The sequence below is a fragment of the Melampsora larici-populina genome (genome assembly GCF_000204055.1).
Source record: "Melampsora larici-populina 98AG31 unplaced genomic scaffold MELLAscaffold_68, whole genome shotgun sequence".
Classification (NCBI taxonomy): domain Eukaryota; kingdom Fungi; phylum Basidiomycota; class Pucciniomycetes; order Pucciniales; family Melampsoraceae; genus Melampsora; species Melampsora laricis-populina.
In genome coordinates, this window is record NW_006768832.1 from 312,866 (window position 1) to 335,651 (window position 22,786).

The following is a 22,786-nucleotide window of genomic DNA, read 5'->3' on the forward strand; positions in this document are numbered from 1 at the left end:
TTGTAGAATTTGAATAGCAAGTTTTGCTTAATTCAAGATGTATGGACGGTATAAGGCAATCTCCACGCTTTTATCGGTGCTTCAGTATCTTATATCAAACAGGATTAGACTTACGTTGTGCGACATTTAAGCTTGAAGCTTGTCGCTTGGCATCACAAGGGACACTTGCTTGCTGAGCCCTTGGTGACGATCTTAAAAAAAATGAGTTATATAAAAAGATGAGTTTTTTTTTCAAAATCCTTTAATCCTTTGCATATTGGTTTAAGTTCTAACATAATTTTATTTTAATCTCACATGCTGGCAGGTGTTTCTGATTCCGGTAGCAATAACATCACTTTATCCCGTGAACTGCAACATCAGCTCTACAAAGAGGGCTTGAAATCGGGTCATCACTTTGGTTGGAAACCAAAGTCGATGTCAATTCGCTGTTTTTGTCACAAGATGGGACTAATTGTGAAAGCTGGAATTGATGCTCTTGGGATGAAACCCAGGCGCATTAGGCACAGCGCCTTGGGTAGATTTCCACAGGCAGAAGTTTTGGCTGTTATTGAAGAAGATCACAAGTCAGAAGATGAAGATTCTAATCAAGTCGAAGAAGAAGAAGATGATTTAGATGAAGACAATTTTGATACCCAAGCCGATGATGACCTTGACAGTAATCACAGCAATGAATCCGATTCTAACTCTGATCAGCAAGACGAGGATTTAGAACAAGAAGATGAACCTGAAAACTACCGACGCCGCAAGACTGCCTACCTGCTTGGAGATACTTACATGAAACAGCTCTGCAAAGATGTACGTTTTTTTATCTCCATAGTTTTATATTTTTGTATCTTTTGCTGATTTTTCCCTTTTTTAATTTGATTCTTTTTGACTTTTAGATGGACACTGTGAACAAAAAGCTCACACGGTCAAGCGGACACCGGGCAGACTTTAATCGACGCCGAGCCCGAGCCAATGGCCAACACAAACTCGCAAAGTCCCACCCACTCAAGGCTCTCTTATCCGGTCATGGCATTCGGTGGGGTATCCGCGCCGAAATATGGGAGTGAATGTGGGAAGCGCGCGAAGTAAGTCCCCAATTTATCTACAGTTTTGTTGAAATCAGTAACCTAATCTAAAAACTCTTACAGTTGATTGATAGAGTTATGAAGGAGGATTTGGCGGTAGTCCACTCGAAGAAGAAGCGTCGTCCAAGAAAAGATGGCAAGAAGCATGGATACTTTGAGGAAGTTATCTTCTCGGTTCAGGATTGGCAAGCAATGCGAGACCTCTTGGACATCCTCACGGTAAGTCTTTGTCTTCTGTTTTCTATATTTATGTTTCCTCATTTGATACTTACGTTTCACGCCTATTACTATAGCCATTCAAGATCCTGACTCGAGAGATGGAAGGCAATCACCCTAACGGATGTATGGTACTTGTCAAATATGTACAACTCAAGACATCAATGGAGGATAGGTGGAACAAGATGCATGAGAACGATCCACTTCAACCTATGGTGGATGTGATGCTTGGGAAGATTCGAATGTATTTAGACGAAGCTCTCAAGTGTGATACACTCATTCTCGCTGCAGCCTTCCACCCTGGCCTTTGTTTGAATTTTTTTTGCATGCCTTTGGAGAGGCCTCTCGTAGTCATGGACGTGCTGAATCACTTATGGAATCGGTTTTTGAAGCTGAGCGAGATGCGGCGGACCTTCTCACTCAACCAGCATCTGTGACAACGTCTCCTACTGGATCCCCTGTCAATTCATCTGGAGCCGACTTCCTTAATTTTTACAACAAGGTAACTACTTCAAGCAACCTCAATGAACTTGACCGATACCTCCAAGGTATCGATCCGATGATTTCACCCGATGTAAACAATCCACAGTATGCCTTGGATTGGTGGAAGGTGACTTTTTTTTTATCTTTGTTATTGTTTTTTTTATGAATTCAACTAATGTGCATTTATTTACAGGCTAACCAAGGTAAATACCCAGTTTTATCCACCTTGGCTCGTAACTACCTTGCTACACCAGCGGCTTCTTCTGCTCCCGAACGTTTGTTCTCAGTGGCCGGGCGAGTTTGTGCAGATGACCGAGGTGCATTGAATACCTGAATGATAGAAATGCTAGTAAACGGTCAATTGTGGATGCTAGAAGGCATCCCCTTAACTGGGGACTTTGCTGAGGTTGGCAAGATAATTGAATACGCCAAGAAGGCAATCCAAAAGAAAACCAGAAAAAGCAAGTTTTGATTACCGTATTAACTCTTCTTCTTTTTATTATCTTTTTTTTGGGTGTAACTGGTTTACATTTCTTCTTTTTTCAATTTCTCTTATCTTCTCTGCTATACACTTGTTTACAACGAGTTTTTTAAATTTTCTTTACACTCATTAAGACCTTTTTTGTCAGTTTACATTTTTTTACTCTTCTTTTGAAATGCAATGTTTGCTTTTTTTGCCTATAACACAGCAAAATGTTTTGCCTTTAACGCAGCAAAGCGCTGCGGGACAAAAGTACGCTTTTGGCTACTTTTTTTCAGAAATGGGCTTTTCCCGCTTGCGCTAAAGCTGCCAAGCTTTGCCCGCTTTCTTTTCCGCTGCGCTGTCTAAATGGCGGTTTTCAGCGCTACGTAGCGCTGCAAGCCAGAGTTGATTTAGGTCCAGACTGGTGAAAAAACTTAATTCAAGATTCCTTACTGTACTGTACAAGTAGACACAGAAAGTATGCAACACCCTTGGGGCCAAAATATTATCATAGCATATGAATTGTGAGCCAGTCTGGCCCCGGGATGACATATCTTTGAAATAAAAATTGTTTTTTTTGAAAATTCACTCTGCTAACCCATATTTTGCCCCCAGAATAGGATTTATGGGTTATCAGAGAGATCCCAATAAGACATACTCCATCAAAACCCATATGTGTTGAAGTCCATAAAACGGTATGTGTTTTTGGAGAGACAACTGTATTTTGAAAATACAACACCACACAGAAAGACACTGTTGTGAGGCATTGCGTTGCCTACCCAGTGTTGGTTGTCTCAAATATCTCTCAACCAATACATGATGTCCCACTTTTCACAAACCACCCTATTACCTTTTAGTTTGTTCAGGCCGGCCCATAGTGTAAACTGATGAGAATCAGATTTCCAATCAGAACAAATATCCCAGCCAAACAGTTCAAAGGGAACACAGGTGTATAGTGAGGTACCTGAGATGAGATAGTGTTGCATATAAGATAGATACAAAGTCTGCAATGTTATTTTGAGACCAATCTTTTTGACATGTTAATATGGCATATCTCAATGATAAGTACATGCACAGTGTCATTTAACTAGTCACTGGCAGGCCAGTGAGTTCCATTCACCTCAATCCAATCTCAATTAAATGTCAGTTCAATATCAGTTTGACCTCCAATTATGTTTGAGTGGGGGATATGCATGGGCTGCATAATCACTCAAACCTTCCAGACATTCTGACACCTTCATGTGTGGACATGCAACCAAACTTTATTCCAGTTCATTCTGGAAGGTTGGTGGTCTGCTACTCTAAGGCAAACATTGAGATTGGATTGATATTGAACTGACATGGATTTGATATTGAATTGATATTGGATTGAGGTAGACGTACTCACTGGCCTGCCAGTGAGTAGTAAAATGACACTGTGATGTCAGAGAACCGTGCAATGATGCCAATGCAGCCACAATACTGTGGTGAGGGTAGTGACTCTTCTGGAGGAGGTTACTCTCACTAAATGTGGTACTGGGACTAGGTATGTGATGAACTATAAAGGTTATTCTTATATCTCAGAATAGAACTTGTTACAAGAATAGGTGGAGGATGAGAAGTGACCGAGATAAGCATGAGAGGGATGGATAGTAATTAAACAACTAAGAGTCTGCTGGGACAAATCCTGGCAGACTACAGTTAGTTGACTCTTAAAAAAGAGGTTTAAGTTGTAAATGAATACAATAGTGAGAACTGGATCCCAAGATTCTCCAATATCCTTCTATGTAACTGGATAAAGAGTGTTTATAAAGATCACTATCTTTGTTATCTCTTAGAGGTCACCAACCTGATGGTTATTAACTTGGAGGTCACCAACCTATTGGTTATTAACTTGGAGGTCACCAACCTAGTATATAGACTACTTAGGGGAAGTAGAGGATCCAGAAGTGAAGAATATAACTTACTAGGATCTAGTCAGGAAGCATCAAGGTAAATAGAATGAATCACTAGTATTACTATTTGTAATACTCTTGATTGTTATTCTAATTGAACTCTTGATGGTTCTTTAGAAAGTGGTATGTATAAACTTGGTTTTTCCTTTGGGGATGAAGCAGGTTCTGGTTTATATATTCTAGCTTTTAAACCTAGTATTGTGATATACACAATGTTTACAATAGGATCCCACTATTTAGCGCCCCCTTGGATGATATCCGGCGCCCCCCGGGTTTTGACAAATACCCGCGCGGCCCGTTGACACTCAAAAATTTACAGCCAATGTTTTGCAGAGTTGGACCTCAAGGGCTCCTTGAGGGCTCCTTAAGAGGGCACAACCTTGCAAATGAGCCCTCATTGGATTGTCAATCATCTTATTTAGTGCCCTTCCACCCTTGATGGGGCTACAAACTTCATTGAAGTAAACAAAAGGGCACCTGATTTCTTTTGTGCCCGGACTGGCCCCTCACATGCACGGACATTGGCCCTTCAAGCCAGGAAAGCATCCCCATACACAGCATTACATATAGGAGGGATCTCCCCTCTCTCTCGAACTTTCTCCCCTTCTCCAATTTTCCCTCTTTCCTTTTCACCTTTGCACTGATCGCTTATCCAACTTCAAACAACAAACAATCACACCCCCAAATCACACGCTACATAACTCCGCTATACAACCCTACACACTTCCAAGGAATTCACTCAAATACAGATCTCAAGCTCTTGACTTTAAAACTTGATATACATACAGTATCAGTTTCTTCTCCCTCTGTTGAAGTAAAACCTCAAAAGAAATCGGGATTTAAACCGATTGCATCATCATCATCAATACTTCAAATCTCAATCCTACTTCTGCATCATTTTCAACACCAGCACCAACATTTGTGGATAGTTCAACTAAATCTACAAGTTTTCAATCCACAATTGAAGTCAAAAATCCTGAAATCAAATCAACAATGATCAAAACCGAACCAAATACAGTATCTCAATTTGCTCAGATTACATCCAGATTGGCTGCTAAGAGATTGGAAAATGGAAATGGAAAGAGTTGATTGGACATAATAAAGAAAAAAGAAGACTCTTGTAATGAATGAGCAGGGATGTTAGAAGATGGAACGATTTAAAAGATTGATTACTTGAATTCTTTTGATGCATTTGTATGTTAGGTTTATCAAATTGAAGTAATTGTGTATGATGTTATAAGTTGTTGGATATGGATATACAATAGGTTGATTGAAGAAATTATCATTATAAATGAATGGTTTTGTAATCCTTTAATCCATGTTCATCATCACCCCGAGTGAGATTACACAAAGATCTTTCAAGTTAAAATGGCTCACTTTTGATCTTACTTACTGCTGACAGTGCCATAAAGGTTAAATGCGTGTCACTTACATGTCAGAGGAAATATGAACAAGCAAGGTAATCAAGGATAAATGGGGGACATGAATATATAACGTGTGGGAGCCCCTTCAGTTTAAAAAGGGGCTCCTGAATTGTTTGTAGCCTGGGTCCGACCCGAGAGGGGGCGCCGGATACTGCTCCAAGGGCGCTAAATAGTGGGATCCTTACAATATTAGGTTTGTATTTAATATTTTAATGTTTTTATGATTACGTACACTTAATGTTATGTTATGTAATCATTAAGTGTTTCATATAAGATAAGCCTGTTTTAACTCTTGATACTGAGTTATGAGATGTTACTAGTGTTTTTGTATGTAATTTTGAATGTTACATGTTATTTCTTGGGTATATGCATATGTAACTAGAGGTCATATATGTTTTTCTTACATGTTACATATAAATTATAGGCTGTATGTACATGTAATTATATTTCTAGGTGATGGTTATATATCATAGGTTAGCATTTGGGTAGTTGTGTATGTACTCAGGGCTGACAACTGTACTGGTATCGATACAGTACAGTATAGTACCTATAAAAGCGGGTACAGTACCTAGCAGTACAGTACATAGGAACACACTATTGTACTGAAGGTGCCAAAACCCAATTTTTTTTAGGTACTGTACTCAGTATAGTACCGGTGCCTGCAATCCAATACCAGTATCGGGTCCAATAGTATTGTGATTACAGGCACTATACCAATACAGTATTGGGCTTTAGGCTGCCATTCCCAATTCCCATCTGGCATAAGTCACCACGCCCTTTTCCCAGCAACACCCTTCACCCACCCCTTCTCCCAGCATACATGAATGACCACACCCTTCTTCCAGCACAACGGATTCCCAAAACCAATCACCTATCACGCCATGGTGACACCAGATTGGTAAGCCAGACCAGTTTCTTCATTAATTCACCTCTTTTTGAAACCATCCCACCTCTTTTTGATACCATTCCATCTCTTTTCAATCAATCTGACCCACTTTGTACCATTCTATCTGAATAATACCCCTTTGTACCATTCTATCCTACCCCTTCGTACCTTGCCTCAGCCTCACAGACCCGAATCATGTTAAATTCTCTAGTTGCCCTGCTTGCAAAGGATCTCATCAACTCAGCTTACTTGGACAAGAAGACCGAATTGGAGATTGATGGACCTTATGAACCAACCACTGCCAACTCTAGTTGTGTCAATGGTAAGAGTCTTGGAACTGCTGAAGAAGACAAGGAGTTTTGTCAACATAAAGCTAAGAACCAAAGAAACACGGCAAACGAGCTCCGCTCGTACTTGGAGATGGCAGAAGATCCTGCTCCTGAGGTTGGAGAAAACCCTCATCTTGCTTTGGAGTGGTGGAAGGTGAGTATTCAAATCTTGTCTGGTAATATAGTTCAATCTTTAACAGTCTCTCGTGTATTGTTTTTAGTTAAACAAAGGTAAATATCCTATCTTGAGCTGTCTTGCTCACGACTATTTGGCCATCAGTGGCACTCCATCCACTTGTGAGAGGGGGTTCTCATGTGCGGCAGACATTTGCACACAAGATAGAAGCTCCCTCAAGCCAAGGCGCATTGAAAGACTTGTTTGTGGCCGCATGTGGTCTGTCAAAAATGTTAAAATGAAGGGTAGATTTGTCAAAGCGGGGCTGATCATGGATCAGTGTATGAGCAATGATGCAGCTGCTCGTGTGAGGGGGAGATGATTATTGGATGGTTTTCTTTTTTTCTTTTAGTTCTTGATTTCAACTATTTAATTTTGATTAACTATCTTTAATTACATTGTTATTTCTTGCTGGTCTCATTCTGGTCTTGTTATCTTTCCTTTGTGTTTCTTGAAATAAAGCGTTTGTGTTTCCTACTTTTCTAGGTACTGACAGAGGATACTTCTTGGTATCTAGCCCAGGTCCAGTACAGACTGCAGTACAGTACCTAGAGGTTTTCACAAGATACCAGTATAGGAAAGTATTGAGTGTATCTCCATCCTACTGTACTGGGCTAAAGCCATAAGCTGTACTTCTTTTTAGGTGCTGTACTGAGTACCGTATCCAATCTGAGGTACTGTACTGAGTACCTGATTTCTGGGTATTGTAATTGCAGGTACTGTACTAGTATCATCAATACAATACCAGTATAGTATCGTGGCTGCATCATTGATGCAGATTATGGTTTGTGACATACATAGTGTTTTGTGTGAGTTGGTGGTCTTTATCTTTTCTTCCAGTTACTAGGAATTGTTAACGGTCTGGGTCTTACTGGCATCTCAGCCTAAACATATTGTGTGTGATTTCCTTTATGTGTCCTAGTCTTAGTGTTGCCTCCCTGTGCCTGAGTTTTTATCATTGAGTGATGTTTCCTGGTTGATATATCCTACTTGTTTCACATTCTTCATTCAACTTGTTAATTTTGAATTCAGCTTGATCTTACAGCTCTTTGAAAGCCATTGTCAAACACATCAAGATCAACTAGTATTAACAGACTATTCCACAAGCAAACCTATGTTATCATCTCTCGAAATTTAATTCACAATACAATCCATATTTCTCAGCATTCTCACATTAATACACGTGGCCCACTTCATCCATCAAAATAGCACCCTCTTTAATCATTGGGTATAACTCTCTCAATGATGCTACAATAGATGGGATGGCCGGGGATTGATTTTTATGAGCTTACACTCTTGTTCATTCAGATATGGCAGTGCTGTTACCTTGTGCCCTACATATAACAGTCATTGCTTTTCAAGACACTCTTTATTGGACCCTTTGTCATATTGCTTGTTTTTATTCACTGCTTCAATACACAGCTTTTCTACTATGCAACACCTCAAAAGCTCTTATCACTATTGCTATGCAAACGCATTCATCGTGCCGCCTCACCTTTCTATCATTCTGTAAGACTCTGCCCTTTAGATCTCACATGACCAAATTAATGCTTTTATTGTTAGCATGCTTGCTATCCTTTCTTTTCAAGGTGCCCTTTATTGTCTTGTACCTTTGTTGTGTAAGGACTCGATAGGATGATGAGAGATGAGAGAAGACTAATGAGGTCCTTCTAGTACTAAGTAGATTGCAACGTGAGGACTATAGTCTGTGCTCGACAGCGTACAAGATATGAGAGCAAACATGTATAAGCATATGTAGAGTAGCCTTATACGGCTCATAACACCACTCCCCCTTTTATGACTCAACCCCCTCTTGACGGGCTAGCATCTTTCCACGGGTTAGCATTAAAAACCCAGTGGGAAAAAAGCTTTAACCCTCATGACTTTCTCCGTACCCTACGGTATCGAGTTTCTGCTTGAGGATATTTGAGATTGAATTCATTAACAAGTTCTTGCGCATTACTCATTGAAGCTTCTGGTTCCCACGAATCATGGTTAGCATCATATCCTTTCCAACTTATCAAGTATTCAATTTTTCCTCGTTTGATTCTTTTGTCTAGAACTTCGGCTATTTCGTATTCTTCATTATCTTCAATTATAACTGGTTCAGGTGGTGATTGATCTTGATTCTTTATCTTGCTGGCTTCAAATCTTCTTAAAAGTCCTACATGAAACACTGGGTGAATTTTCTCCATTGATTTCGGTAGTTCTATTTTATGGGCATTAGCAGACATGCGCTTCAGTATAGTGTAAGGGCCAAGCCAGCGATGTGAAAACTTAGCGGTTGGTCTTGTTGTGCTTATGTTTTTGTTATTTAACCATACTTTCATCCCTTCCTTCCAATTAGGCGTAGCTTGTACCTTCTTGTCATGTTGATTTATCATTGCTTCTTGCGTTAACATTAATGCATCTTTGAGTTCCTTTTGGATGTTGGTAATTTGATCCATTCGTGCTTCTACCGAAGGGAGACACTGATCTCCAGTAGGTATGTCCGTAAAACTTACATTAAACCCGTAATTGGCCTTGAATGGTGACATTCCAATGGAGACGTGGTCGTTGTTATTGTAGGAAAATTCAGCCATCGGTAGAAGGGTGCACCAATCATCCTGTTTGTAGCTTGTGAAGTGTCGGATGTACTGCTCGACTGCTTTGTTTGTTATTTCAGATTGGCCGTCTGTCTGCGGATGGTAAGCTGTTGAAGACTGTGTCGTTATTCCCAATCTTTTGTGCATTTCTTTTGTGAGTTTTGATATAAAGACGTTACCTCTGTCCGACGTGATGGACTGTGGGGTTCCATGAAGTTTCCAGACATGCTTAATCATTAAGTCAGCTAGTTCTTCCGATGACAGTGTTTTCTTACATGGTATAAAGTGAGCCATCTTCGTAAGGCGGTCAATAGCTAGCTTACCCAAAGCCTGCAACGGTAAGCTAGAGTCCATTACGTAACGTAAAGAGACGGGCCATAGGGCGCGGGGCAGCCCCGAGAACCGGGACTGGTTTGAGGCGTGGAGAGATCCACGGAAAAGAGGAAAGGTGAAAAATTTTCCTCCTCTTTTACAGTTCACCCGATTCTCTCACGCCTGCTTATCTCCCTGCGCCAATTGGCCCCCTATTTCTGCTTATTCCTATCTATCTATTCATAGGAATTATTTTCGAACTTTCTCTATCTTAAAATAAATCTTTACTCTTATAAAATCCCCCTCTCCAAAGCCTCCCCTCTTTATCCATCCGATATTTACAGAGAATGGAAGCGTCTCAAAAAGAAAGACTTGTGGGGGCGAAGAATAAATTACATCAAATTCACCTAGAGGCAGAAGAGAAGAAGAGGCTGCAAGCAGAAAAAGAACGGATCCAAGCCAAAAACAGGGCGAAACGGGCAGGCTCCAGAGCACCGATCCCTCCGATACAGAATGTTGGTAATCTCGAAATGAAGATAGAAGGGATACAAGAAGAAGACGTAGAAGCTGGTGATGCAGACGGAGACCCTATCGAACCCACTGGCACGGAATCGGGCGTAAACAATACGACAATGGTAGATGGTGACGACGAGTTGTCAGAGCTAGAAGCAGAAGACAATTTCAAATCAGCCTTAAAGAAGAAGATAGCCAAAGAGAAGCGTTCGGAGAGTCAAGTTCCCAGTCTCGAGCGGAGTAGAAGAATTAGAGGTGAGCTTACATATTCTTCATGGAGAGGAGTCCCCTCTTCCATTAGATTTAGGCTTCGTGCCAAGTCATCGGCTGCCGAAGGCGCTGAAGATTATATTCCTTGTGAATTAATCGGGTTGCCGCTATCAGCGCCCCACCCGAGCTATATGATAGAAGCTGCTGTAAGCGCTCGCTCGGTGAAGTCTACACCACCCGGCGAAATTATTCCCCTGAGGAAATTTCGCGGGGAGGAAGACATCCCTCCTCTGTCCGGGATAATTCCCAGGCACAGAGTGAGGAGAGGCTGCTATCAGCGCCAAAACACGGTGACTCGGTTGAAGTCTAGATGAATATCTACTGACTGTATTTTCCTTGGACCACTGTTTGTCAATACCAGTTCCAACCGCGGCAGACAAAGGCAAAGATCCCCCCCAGGATTTGTCCATAATGGATGAGCTTAATTGGGCTGTTGAATTCGGCACAGCTGAAGAAGCCAAGGCTGCCTTAGCCAAAGTCGACGCCGTCCTGAGGAAGACAACCAAGTTCGACGCCCCTCCAGCCCCAGAGGTAGAACAAGCTCCTCGAGACTTGCCAAATCCAAGAGCTCAGGCTCCTCCTCCGTCGCAGACTCCGGTTGTGGTTGTCTCGAACTCGAAACGCAAACCGTGTAGTAGCGTAGAAGACCTCTCATCTTCTTCGGCAAACGAATCTGGAGATGACTCGCCCAAGAGGAAGCCAAAACATCGCCCAAAGTCTAAGAAGAAGAAACCTAAGAGAACTTCAGGAGATCCGGACTCGTCCGGCGACTTGACTCCATCCGAGCTCCCTACCACAGACGACTCTTCGGCAATTAGTGAGGCCAAGCTCTGCTATTCGGACGTCGATTTCAAATCGGCGGATCTCCCAGACTTGCCCCCGAAATGGGACAAAGGCTTTAAAAAGCTACGTTCCTACGTCCCTCTGACGGTATTCGTTAAGTCCTCTATTCAAGAGTGGCACGATCAAGATGACGATGAGAAGAAGAAAGCTAAGTCAGCATTAGGGAATTCTTCGGAAAAAGCTCGAGAACGTCAGATCACCTACGGAGAGTTCATTGAAATGTGCGACTTAGAGGAGCGATACGCCAGAGAAATCTACGGCCATGTGACCTACGCGGATTATGTTGAGAAGCATAAGATGATCGTGTCGTCCTTGAAGAAAAAGTATAATTGTTGGATGGTTGCTCTAAGGTATCATCTGGCTATTAGAACGGTTATATTTAGAAGGCGTAAATTGATTAAATCTAAAGTGAACGGGAAGACTGTCTTGAAGGATAAAGTCCGCTTACCGAATGGTCTCCAAGCTACTGTAGAAGACACTGTCAGAAGAGAAGCTGATAGAGCTAATGATCTCGGATTTGAGGACAACCCGTATGCCCCAGGAAAACCCAAATTCGGGTTCAACTTCACGACAGGCAGAGAACCTGTCCCCGATCCCGCAGCCCCCACGAAAGCAAAACCGGATGATGGTTCCTCGATCCAACGTGGTAATAGGGGAGGTGCGGGTAAAAGGCAATACGGAAGGAAGAACTCTCACAACAAGAGCTTCAAACCGCAAGGGAATCAAGGGGAAGGTTAGCATTAGCAACACCTACTCCAGTGGTTCTGAAACTGACCTGTTTGCCCACGGGTAGCGTCCAATGCAGCCGGTGGTTCCGGAACTCCAGCCCCTTTCGTAAAAAGGAACAACTTTTACAAAGGGGGTAAACAGAACGAGAGCACGGGTGCACAAAAGGCACATAATGCAGAGCCAACAGAAAAGTAAGCTAGACCTTTTCTGTCTAGATAGGCGGCAAGAAGGCGTAGAACTGACAGGATTCGACCCTCTCCTTTGATGAAATTCGCCCCCCTGAATTGGTTTCTCCCGTCTTGCTCGATTTCCCCCCTTTTTTCATCTTCTTGTAATCATTGTCTTGTGGTACGCATCAGAGTTTAACTCGCCTCCTCATAAGTTGTCATATAAAATGATGGAAGCGGTTCCTGAACAATGAAATCTGAAATTTTTGAATCAATCTCTTGATACTGTAGACCAGTACCAGATCCCACATAGCGTGCCAGACGACGAATATGAGATCAATCAGCGAAACAGCTGAAGACCACATTGCTGTCGACGCTAGATTAGTTGATAGCGAGCAAGAGGAATCGTCGTCTATGGCTGAGTCTAGTGAAGAAGATTCGAGCGGAGAAAGTGTTACTGTGGATCCTTTACCACTGTGGGAAAGAGAAATATTTACCGTACCGGTAGACGACCTGTGGCCAAGCCCGGTGCCCTGTCGAATGAACATTGAAGAGTGGGAAGTATACATGAAAGAAGCGGGTCTTGAGAAAAGCATTCCATATATATGCAACGGGTTTGAGTTCGGATTTTGTCTGGGCATCCCACAACACTCGATACAAAACCTTCCGTGGTACACCCCTCCGAACCACAAGTCTGGATTGGCGGTTCAAACACAAATTGAAAGAACATTAGCTAAAGAACTACGGGCTGGCCGGATTGCAGGACCGTTTACTCACGATCAGTTGAAAGACAAGTTCGGTTTCTTCCGCTCTAACCCAATGGGTAGTGCGGTTAACAGTGATGGCTCCATCCGATTGATCAATGATCTTTCCTTTCCTAAAAACGACCCAAATATACCCTCGGTTAACTCTTTCGTCAACAAACTTAACTATGGTACCCAATGGGATGACTTCAATCGAGTCGCGTGATTCTTACAACGGTTTCCTGGGGAATGGGAAGCCGCCATTTTCGACTGGCAGAAGGTGTACCGCCAACTGTCAGTACACCCATGCCAGCGTCGGTTCTTGATCATTATGGATTATCAAGGTCGATTGTGGGTCGATCTCGCCGTTGGCTTCTGTGGTGTGGCTAGCTGTGGAGTTTTCGGGGGCCCGACTCATGTCTGGAAACTGATAATGGAAAAAGTCGCAGGAATCAGGAAGATCTTTCGTTGGGTAGATGATAACTTACTTTTCAGGCGCCCAGGAGATCTAGTGACTTTAGAAACTATTGAGTTGATTAGTGGTAGTTTAGGAGTTCAGACAAATCCAGTCAAAAACCACGAATTTGCCGACGAGCAGAAATTTCTAGGCTTCATTTGGAATGGCCGAGACCATACAGTCAGACTGCCTGAGGACAAACTTCAACAGAGACGGAATCAAATTTTGGACTTACTTGATCCAAACCCCTGTTCCTTTAAGACAATAGAACAGGTGACAGGGCGCTTGGTGCACACAACTAATATTGTCCCGCATATGAAACCGTACGTTAATTCCTTGTATCGCATGATGAAAGGTTGGAGGAACAAGGCAGCCTTGAGGCACCTTACGGTGGGAGCAAGGGCGGACCTAGAGGAGTGGAATTTGTGTCTGAGTAATTTTAACTCGAGACCGATTATCCCTGAATCAAAAGCGTTGGAAATAGAATGGGCGGGTGACGCCTCATCATCGTTTGGGATAGGGGTGCTAGTAGGTAAACACTGGGCGTGTTTCGAGTTCGTAGAAGGATGGCAGTTAAAGAACTCGCCGGTTGGGAAGCGCTCCATAGCTTGGGCGGAAACAGCTGCGATCCGTCTAGGCCTGTTGGTGGTAAAAAAGCTCCGGAATTTTAGAGGTAAGCCTAAACCCTACCTACACGAACATGAAGTAACCCCAGTCTTGACTTCTTGTATACGTACATCGATGTTACTTAGGTAAGCGATTCGTGGTGTGGACAGACAACACTACGTCACAGTCAACAGTAAACAAGAGGAAGTCAAAGGATGTTTTAGTTAATGACGAGTGGAAAGAGATTCAAAGGTTACTTACCAATTTGGAATGTAACATTAAAGCGAAACGTGTCACATCTAAACTTAACCCGGCAGACGATTTGTCGCGAGGCATACTAGGAGATCTGTCCTGGTCACATGAAGTCCGAGTGGAGATACCAGCGAACCTGTTGTTTTTGTTACACCAAGTTTCGTTAGAACCCAAGCTCCCTCTAGCCACGCACACTATTTAGTAGCCGACGATGAGAAAGAAAGTGTGCAGCCCGGAATCCAAGCCAAAGAACCTACGGAGGATCTTGAAGCCATTCGGTGCGTTCAGGAAAGACGCTCTGGGAGTAGACAACTCGGAATCAGACGTGGTGAAACAACACTTCTTGAACGGGGCATGGAGCGACGGAACGCTGAAAGGTTATAATTCAGGAATCATTAAGCTCCATTGGTTCGCCACGGTGAAAAAGATTGAACGCCACCTCTTGTTACCAATCTCGTCTTCGGTAATGCGTCAATTCGTGGTTTGGGCGTCCATTAAGGAAGAAAGAATCACTGCGAATGACGAGTCCGTAAAGGCTTCCACACTGAAAGCCTACATCGCCGGAGTGAAGGCTTGGCATATCTACCATGGAGTCGACTTTCCATCAAACGTCAATCACTCAATCAAACCCCTCCTAAAGGCGTCGAGATTGCTAGAGGCAAAATTCGCAGATGTTGACCGTACGAGACCCCCGGTACTACTTTCGGATTTGGTAATCCTACTGGAAGAGTTACCAGACCGTGGAGAACGGGGGTTAGCCTTGCTAACAGTAGCCTTAACTGCGTTCTGGGGAACAGCACGCCTGGGAGAATTAATCACAGACGACCCTAAGAAACGAATGCCGAGGTGGGACGATTTGTTCTGGGCGAAAGATAAATCATACGTTAATATTGCCATCCATAACGCAAAAACCGCTGATCCAGGAGAGATTCAGTGGATCTTCTTACATCGACAAAACTCCCTCCTAGACCCGGTCTCGATGTTAGAATCTTGGTATGCGTTTAAGTCTCGGAAACCGACAGACAAAATCTTTTCAATTACTCGGAAAGGAGTAAAGGTCCGTCTTGGAAAGGCCGAATCGATTAATGAATTTAGAAAGATATGGAATACAAAACGTCCTAAGAGGAAGCAGTTACTTCACGGCCATTCTTTCAGGATCGGTGGAGCCTCACTCAGGTGGAATATGGGTGCGAGTCGTGATGAAGTGAAACGGTGCGGACGTTGGTCTTCAAAGTCGTACATGATATATTTGAGAAAATTCTCAGCGAAAGAGTTAAAGTCGACAGTCAGCTTGCTGGAAGAATTGAAGTGGTCAGATACAACTTAGGAGATAAGCGACTCGGGAAAGGTAGTACCTCCCGGTAGTTGGTGAGCTCAACGAGTTGAGGATGCTTGAATTATCCGCTAAGGTGCTGATTCCATGTCCCGATTGCGGTAGTATTCACGTGGTGAGAGATGTGGCTGAAGATCGTCGGAAATTGTCCCAAAACGGTATCTTCCAGAAAATTCTTAAAAAACCTTGTCTGCAACAATGTGTAAAGCAAACTCTATCTCGCGAACGCCAAGACTCTAGATCTGAACAGGGTGCAACCTACACTCACTCTCCCCCCTGTACTGAAGGTCGTGGTGGGTAGGGGTACCTCACGGAGGACCGTAGATTGGGCTCTTCCCTAGGCTCACGGCTAGGCCCCCCGTGAGGTTTGGGGAAGAGAAGACCCCAACGGGCCTCCTTTGTTCTCAACCCGGTTGAGCGGACTGTATCCCGCGGTAGACGTCTACCACTAGGATCCGCTCGACCGGGGCATACCCCCCACACCACCTCAGTAAGAAGAAAATAAAAAGTGTCTGTCAGGATAGAAAGACAGCGCTCGCCCTTTTTACAGTTGTGGTTACAAAGGAGCCTTTGTAAGGTCCTACTTCTTGTAACTACTCCCTAACTAAACCTGAGTTTAGTTACATATAAGTTTAGACTTGGTCTAATAGAGCCAACCCCCCTAAGAAGTCTCTTGTAGTGTTAGTAGTGGACTACCGTTAATATACTATCGTAACCTTCTGAATTAGGTAAATCAGTGATCAGGTCATAACACACGTCTACCCACGGTCCACTCGGAATTGGAAGGGGCATTAGACTACCAAATGGTTTTACAGTCCTTGATTTGATCCTTTGACACGATTGACATCCGTCTACATAATTGTTAATGAAGGCTTTCATTGATTTCCAGTAGTACCCCCTCTTGACTAATGCTAGAGTTCTCATTCTGCCTGGATGACCTGCTAGTCGGCTATCATGCCTTGATTTCAGTATTTGAACCTTCAGATTGTGATCATTTGGAACTACTATGTTTCCTTTGAAATATAAAACACCATTAATGTTCTTGTGGTCGTTCAATAGCTTTTTGAATGAAGATTCCTCGCATAGCTTTAGTAATTCAGTAATCTTGGGGTCGGATTTTGATTTGTTTTTGATTTCGTCTAATATTCTTGCATCATTCCATGCTAGTTCTGAATTTCCTTCCCCTAAATTGTAGGTGTTGTCAATTTCATCAATCTGAACATCTTGAATGATATCATCGTCCACTACCCATGATGTTATTAAGTCAAGTTCATCAATAAAAGCATCTGCTGGAAGGTTTTCTGGTTTAAGTAATCGTCCGAATGATAATTTTTCACCTTCTTTTGGCATTAAATCAGGTCGTCTTGATAGCGCATCCGGTTTTGTTGATTGTTTACCTGGTCGAAACCTGATCTCAAAATCAAAGCTTCCTAACGTCTCCGCCCATCGGGCTTGTCTTCTTGTGAGTTCTTTGGTTGACATAAGTGATTCAAGATTTTTGTGATCTGTATATACGATTACGCTGAGCCTGTTCGGATTTCCTTCAAGATACTGTCTCCATTCCTTGAATGCGCTGACCACTGCGAGCAGTTCTTTATCAAATATCTCATAATTTCTTTCTGCTTTGATCAGGGACCGGGAGAGGAAAGCCACTGGGTGAAGTTCACCGTCATCATCTGAAATTTGAGACAATACTGCTCCTAACGCATAGTCGGAACAATCACATTCCAGTACAAAAGGCTTGTACGGATCTGCGATCTTTAGTATTGGTGCTGTAGTGAAAGAATCTTTGAGTAGCTGAAAGGATCTTTCACGCTCCTCTGTCCAGTTAAAAGTAGTATCTTTTTGAGATAATTCATGTAGTGGTCGAGCTATTTTTGAAAATTGATCAATGAAGCGTTGGTAGAAGTTTGCAAATCCAATGAACGTCTGAACCTCAGAGAGATTTTTTGGAGTTGGCCAATCGGTGACTGCCTTGACTTTTGTTTTGTCCATCCTGATTTGATTTCGTGAAATTATCAGTCCTAGGTATGCAATTTCAGATTTTGAGAATTTGCATTTCTCAGGCTTGAGCCATACATTTTGAGCTTTCAGGATGTCCAATACTTCTTTCACAACCGCTTTATGGTCCACCCCTGGTCTTGTATAAATAAGGATGTCATCTTGGTACGCTGCTACATTCCGGCCTATGTGACTTTTCAATATGTCCTGAATGAAGTATTGAAAAAATCCGGGCGCTCCGGTGGGACCAAATGGCATTGTGAGAGGTTCAAATTGACCTTGCTTGCAAATAAAGGCTAATTTAGCTTCATCACCTTCCCTTACTCGCAAGTTGTTGTATCCATTTCTCATATCCAGACTGGTGAATTCATCTGCATGAAGTAGACTGTCTATTAATTCCATCGTCAACGGTAATGGATATCTATTTTTTACCGTAACAGAGTTGAGTTTTCGATAGTCAAAGCAAGGCCTTAGGCTTCCATCCTTTTTCCCAGTGAATAGCACTGGTGCCGCCCATGGAGATGTTGTACGTTGAATCGTGCCGTTCTCTAGGCCTTTTTCAAGCATTTCGTCTAATACCTCACTTTCTTTTGGTGATAACGGAATGACTCTACCAGCCTGAGGCGTAGCTCCCGGTAGTAGGTCGACACGAAAGTCGTAGGGTCGGTGAGGAGGTAAAACACTTGATTTGCTCTTTTCAAACATGTCGAGGTAAGCATGGTAGCATTCAGGAACTAGTTCGGCTGCGGTTTGGACAGGAGCCTTCAATGCAATTTCTGCATTAAGCTTGGCAGATACATTCCAAGAAGTCGTAGAGGCTTGGATATGAGACAGTGATGGTTGCTGTTTGGGGAGTACTTGTGAGTATAGGCGTCTGGTTGGTGTAAGCGTACCGAGTCGTGCAGTTGATCTTGGTAGTTTTCCCTGTAGAAGAGAGGAATGCTTTTTCATTGTTTCACAAGGCTTGTTTGATTGGGCATTGAAAGACTCACTCTGCGGGGGTATTAATGAGTCTTTTACGTTCTCTACCCCCTTGTCACTTTTCCTAGCTTTCCTCATTGGTTCCATCTCGTGGTCTTCTGAGGATTTTGGCGGATTGGACAAAGTCATGCTTTGAATGACTGCAGGTGATTCTTCTTGTGATTTGCTAATGGTCGGAGTTGTTTCAATAGACTGATGGAATTCTAAATGGTGTTTAAGCTTGCAACTGGTTTCTTTAACTGAATTTAGAGGAGACAAGAAATACTCACATTGCGGGGGCATTGATGAGTCTTTTACGATCTCTACCCCCTCGTCATGTTGCCTAGCGTGCCTATCAGGCTCCAAAGTATGGTCCTTCAAGGAGGTTTCCGGCCTTGACGATGTTGCTTTTGCAACAGCAATGTTGAGAGTCGGACCACAGGCTTTTGACAAACAGCTTTCATTCCAATTGATTCGTGAATAGTTGCGTTTTATCCATGGCATACCCAGGATCAGATCGTACTTGTCTCTAAGGGATGTGATGATGAACGTGGTTGGGTTGGTGTCGTTGTCGATGAGGTAGTCGCCAGTGTGGGTAATTTGAGATTCGTGTCCACTGAATCCGGTTACCTTGTGGGAATGTGGCAAGGGAGTTGTACAAAGATTATACTTTCTCACAAAATTGAGGTTCAAGGCTTCATGGGTGGCACCGCTGTCAATTAGGGCTCAAGCAGTGAGTGTTGTGTCAGAATTTGGGTCGTGGAGGGTAACATGGTTAACACTGCAGACATTATTCGGGTTCCCCAAGTGGGCAGGGAAAAATGATTGGGAGTATGATTTGTCATAAAATGGTCTATCACTCCACACCTGAGCCATAACACCCACACTACATATGTGTAGCAGGCTCAGTGAATATGTGGTTATCATGTACATACAGTTCTGCTCAGTTATCTGCTCATCAGGACAAGTTATTCATATGTAATACATGCTGTAACTTCTTTCAGATTGAAAAAAGCTTCCAAAAGATTGACTACATACACTGACTCAATGTTTTGGTGTGATCTCATCAACTCAACTGCATGTAACACACTTTCTGTTACTAAGACATAGCTTCAACAATATTGCCTGAGCAGCTACAGAATTATATGTAGTGAATTTTTGGGAAAAAAATTTCAAAGTCGAAAAAGTTACATGTGGTATAACATGTGATTTATTTATTCTGATGGGCAAAAAACTGAGCAGACCTGTATGTACATGATAGACAACTATTGACTTAGCTTGCTGCACATATGTAGTGTGGGTGAAATGGCCCAGGTGTGCAGTATTAGATTCTTTTATGAAAAACTGTACTATTAATCATTTTCCTCTGCCAAATTGGGGAAGTTGAATGATGTTTACAGTGTAATAATACGAGTGTCTTTCATTTCAAGGCTATCAATATCACCAACTTCCACACCTAAAGGTATTTTGCTCGGGGGAGGCACAACTAGCACTCCCGAGCTTCTCCATTTTTTGACAATTCTGATCTACTCAAGTTTGTATCACTACTCTTGACTTCTGACAACTGATTATCCAATTCTGCAATTCTAGCTTTTAATTTATCAACTTCATTATTTCTAAAACCACCACCACCTCCTCTTTTCTTTCTCTTCGCAATATAACAATCAGCAATCACATGATTTGTCTTTCCACATTCATAACAAGCGCGGTTTGCAGCCCTCTTCCGATATTCCTCTTGCGAGATATTGATTCGATAAGCTGAGCAGTCCATTGCATCAGGATCAGCAATAGGAGTTGATGACGGACCGGTAGCCATTGTTAAACTTTGAGAACGATTGTTTAATTTATTATCAACTTTGATTGCAAACTGAGACATTTCCTCTACACTTTTGAACTCTTGTTGAATCATATATATTCTGATTTCACGCTTGAGACCTTGTTTGAACTGAGACATTAAAATGTTTTCCGGCCATTTAACGATTAAAGAGAGCTCAGAAAACGTGATCCAATAATCGGACACTGCTCTAGTTTGCTTTAGATTACGAATCTCATTTTCAGCTTTTGGAAGTCTTTCAGTATCAAAGAACGTCGCTCGGAAGGAATTGGCAAATTTGGTCCAATTTACAAGATGAGCTTTTTCTGAATCTAATAATTGATCCGTGAAAGCTTGACCCCAAATGCTTGCTTTTCCAGTCAAATAAGACAGCGCGAACGCGACTTGAGCTTTTTCATCGGCGAATGACTCAGAGTTCATTTGCATGTAAATTCCGATTTGATTCATGAAGATTTCAGCCTTAGATCCTTTAGATCCATCAAATTTGTCTGGGGTTGCGATTTTAGGCGGTCTAACTTGTTGCACTTGAGTATAGGTAGCACCAACGTTTCCAGGAAACGTTGGGATGGTCGTGGAAGACATTGGAGTAGAGACTTGAGCTGCAGGAGCTGATTGTGATTGTTGAGTTTGAGTTTGTTCTAACTGTAACAATCTCTGCTCGACTTCTATACGTTTGGCGTCGGCAGCACGTTGATTGGCTTCCGCCTCTTCTCTCCGGCGGGTTTCGTCATTCAATCTAGCCGTCAAATTGTTAAGTTGCTGCATGATTCCAGCTAAACTTGCTTCTGACATGTTAACTTCCGACATATTGGGATCGATCATAGGTTCGAGAGCGTCTAAGAATTCGGATTCTCGGCCTGCAGAAGTTGTAGAAGTCGGGCTTTGGGGGGTGGTGAATTCCGGCGTGGTGATTGATTATATGAAAGGCTGATGATTAAGCTTTGATATTCGCGCTTTAACAGAGTTTGAAACTTTAAATTGCCGAGGGGATTTTCTAAACTTTCTAATCTAATTTTTGTTAATTTCCAACTTCTTCGTTCTTCACTTTTTTCACTTTGTCTTGACTAATAACTTTAATCTTCTTTTCTTTAAACTTTGATCTATTTTAAACTTTTTTCTTCTTTGCTTTTCTAATTTAAACTTTTGCTTGTTCTTTAATTTATTAACCTTCTCCGATCTCTTGGATTTAAGACGTTGCAATATGTAAGGACTCGATAGGATGATGAGAGATGAGAGAAGACTAATGAGGTCCTTCTAGTACTAAGTAGATTGCAACGTGAGGACTATAGTCTGTGCTCAACAGCGTACAAGATATGAGAGCAAACATGTATAAGCATATGTAGAGTAGCCTTATACGGCTCATAACATGTTGTATTGATAGTTACTACCTATAACTTTGTCCACGCAACATCCATTTTGTGATGCTTCTAACTAAATCCTCATCAATATCAAAGCTCCTTTACCTACTCTTCATTTGACATCTGTCCTCTGCATCCTACTCTTATCAACTCAAATCCCACATTCCAGCCCCCTTCTATTCCACTGGACATATCCATTAACTCAGTTTTCCTCCAATATGTGATGTGGCATTGGTCTCAACCTCCTAAAGGACCTGAAGTGAGGGTCTTCTCTAACCTTCTTGTGCAACAGTTTCAACATTGTCTGTTATAATTTACTCCTCAAACTTGCTGTATTATATTACTAATCTTCCATCTTAACGGAAACCCAAGGTAAAGCTAAACTAAAATACCTTGATGGACGCAGAGAATCTGTCCACAGATTCGCAACCATTGCATACCACATTATGAAACTGCCAATCCAAAACGTGTACAAATTCTGCTCTAATACAAAGGAAGAAGGTTAGCTTCTGTCTCAAGTTCTGTTCTGATTAATGCTGCCTTTCTTTTTCTTGAACTCCAGGCAACAGAGTCTCACTCATTGGGATTGCTTGAGTCAAGTGGTTTCTTTGAAGGACAAATTTGCTTATTGGGCGCCTGAAGACCCCATCCCAACAATTTGCCATCATTGTAGTTCTGTGCTCAGATATTAGATTGGCCTATAATAATGGTTAGCAAATTCTCATATAGCCATGCATAAAATGCTGTTTTCCTGAGATGCTGATGATCACTTTATCCCCAGATTGGTATACTCTGGAAATCTACAGAGGGTCAGACAGGGCCCTTTGGAATATTTTACTTGGA

The 22,786-nt window shown here is 42.3% G+C and overlaps 2 protein-coding genes across 2 annotated transcripts; both read left to right on the forward strand.

The window, feature by feature from the left end:
- Nucleotides 1–10,143: 10,143 nt before the first annotated feature.
- On the forward strand, nucleotides 10,144–11,174 carry MELLADRAFT_57823 (uncharacterized protein; the record flags this gene model as incomplete). The annotated part of the gene is made up of 3 exons (XM_007417074.1): nucleotides 10,144–10,539; nucleotides 10,656–10,890; nucleotides 10,987–11,174. 2 exons carry the CDS (start codon nucleotides 10,225–10,227, stop codon nucleotides 10,689–10,691), a joined length of 351 nt encoding a protein of 116 aa, XP_007417136.1.
- Nucleotides 11,175–11,951: 777 nt separating this feature from the next.
- MELLADRAFT_57826 (uncharacterized protein) lies at nucleotides 11,952–12,981 on the forward strand (the record flags this gene model as incomplete). Its single annotated transcript, XM_007417075.1, has 4 exons — nucleotides 11,952–12,207; nucleotides 12,279–12,351; nucleotides 12,476–12,823; nucleotides 12,902–12,981. Coding segments are annotated over 2 exons (174 nt in total), but the record flags the coding sequence as incomplete, so codon positions are not given.
- Between the last annotated feature and the right edge of the window lie 9,805 nt (nucleotides 12,982–22,786).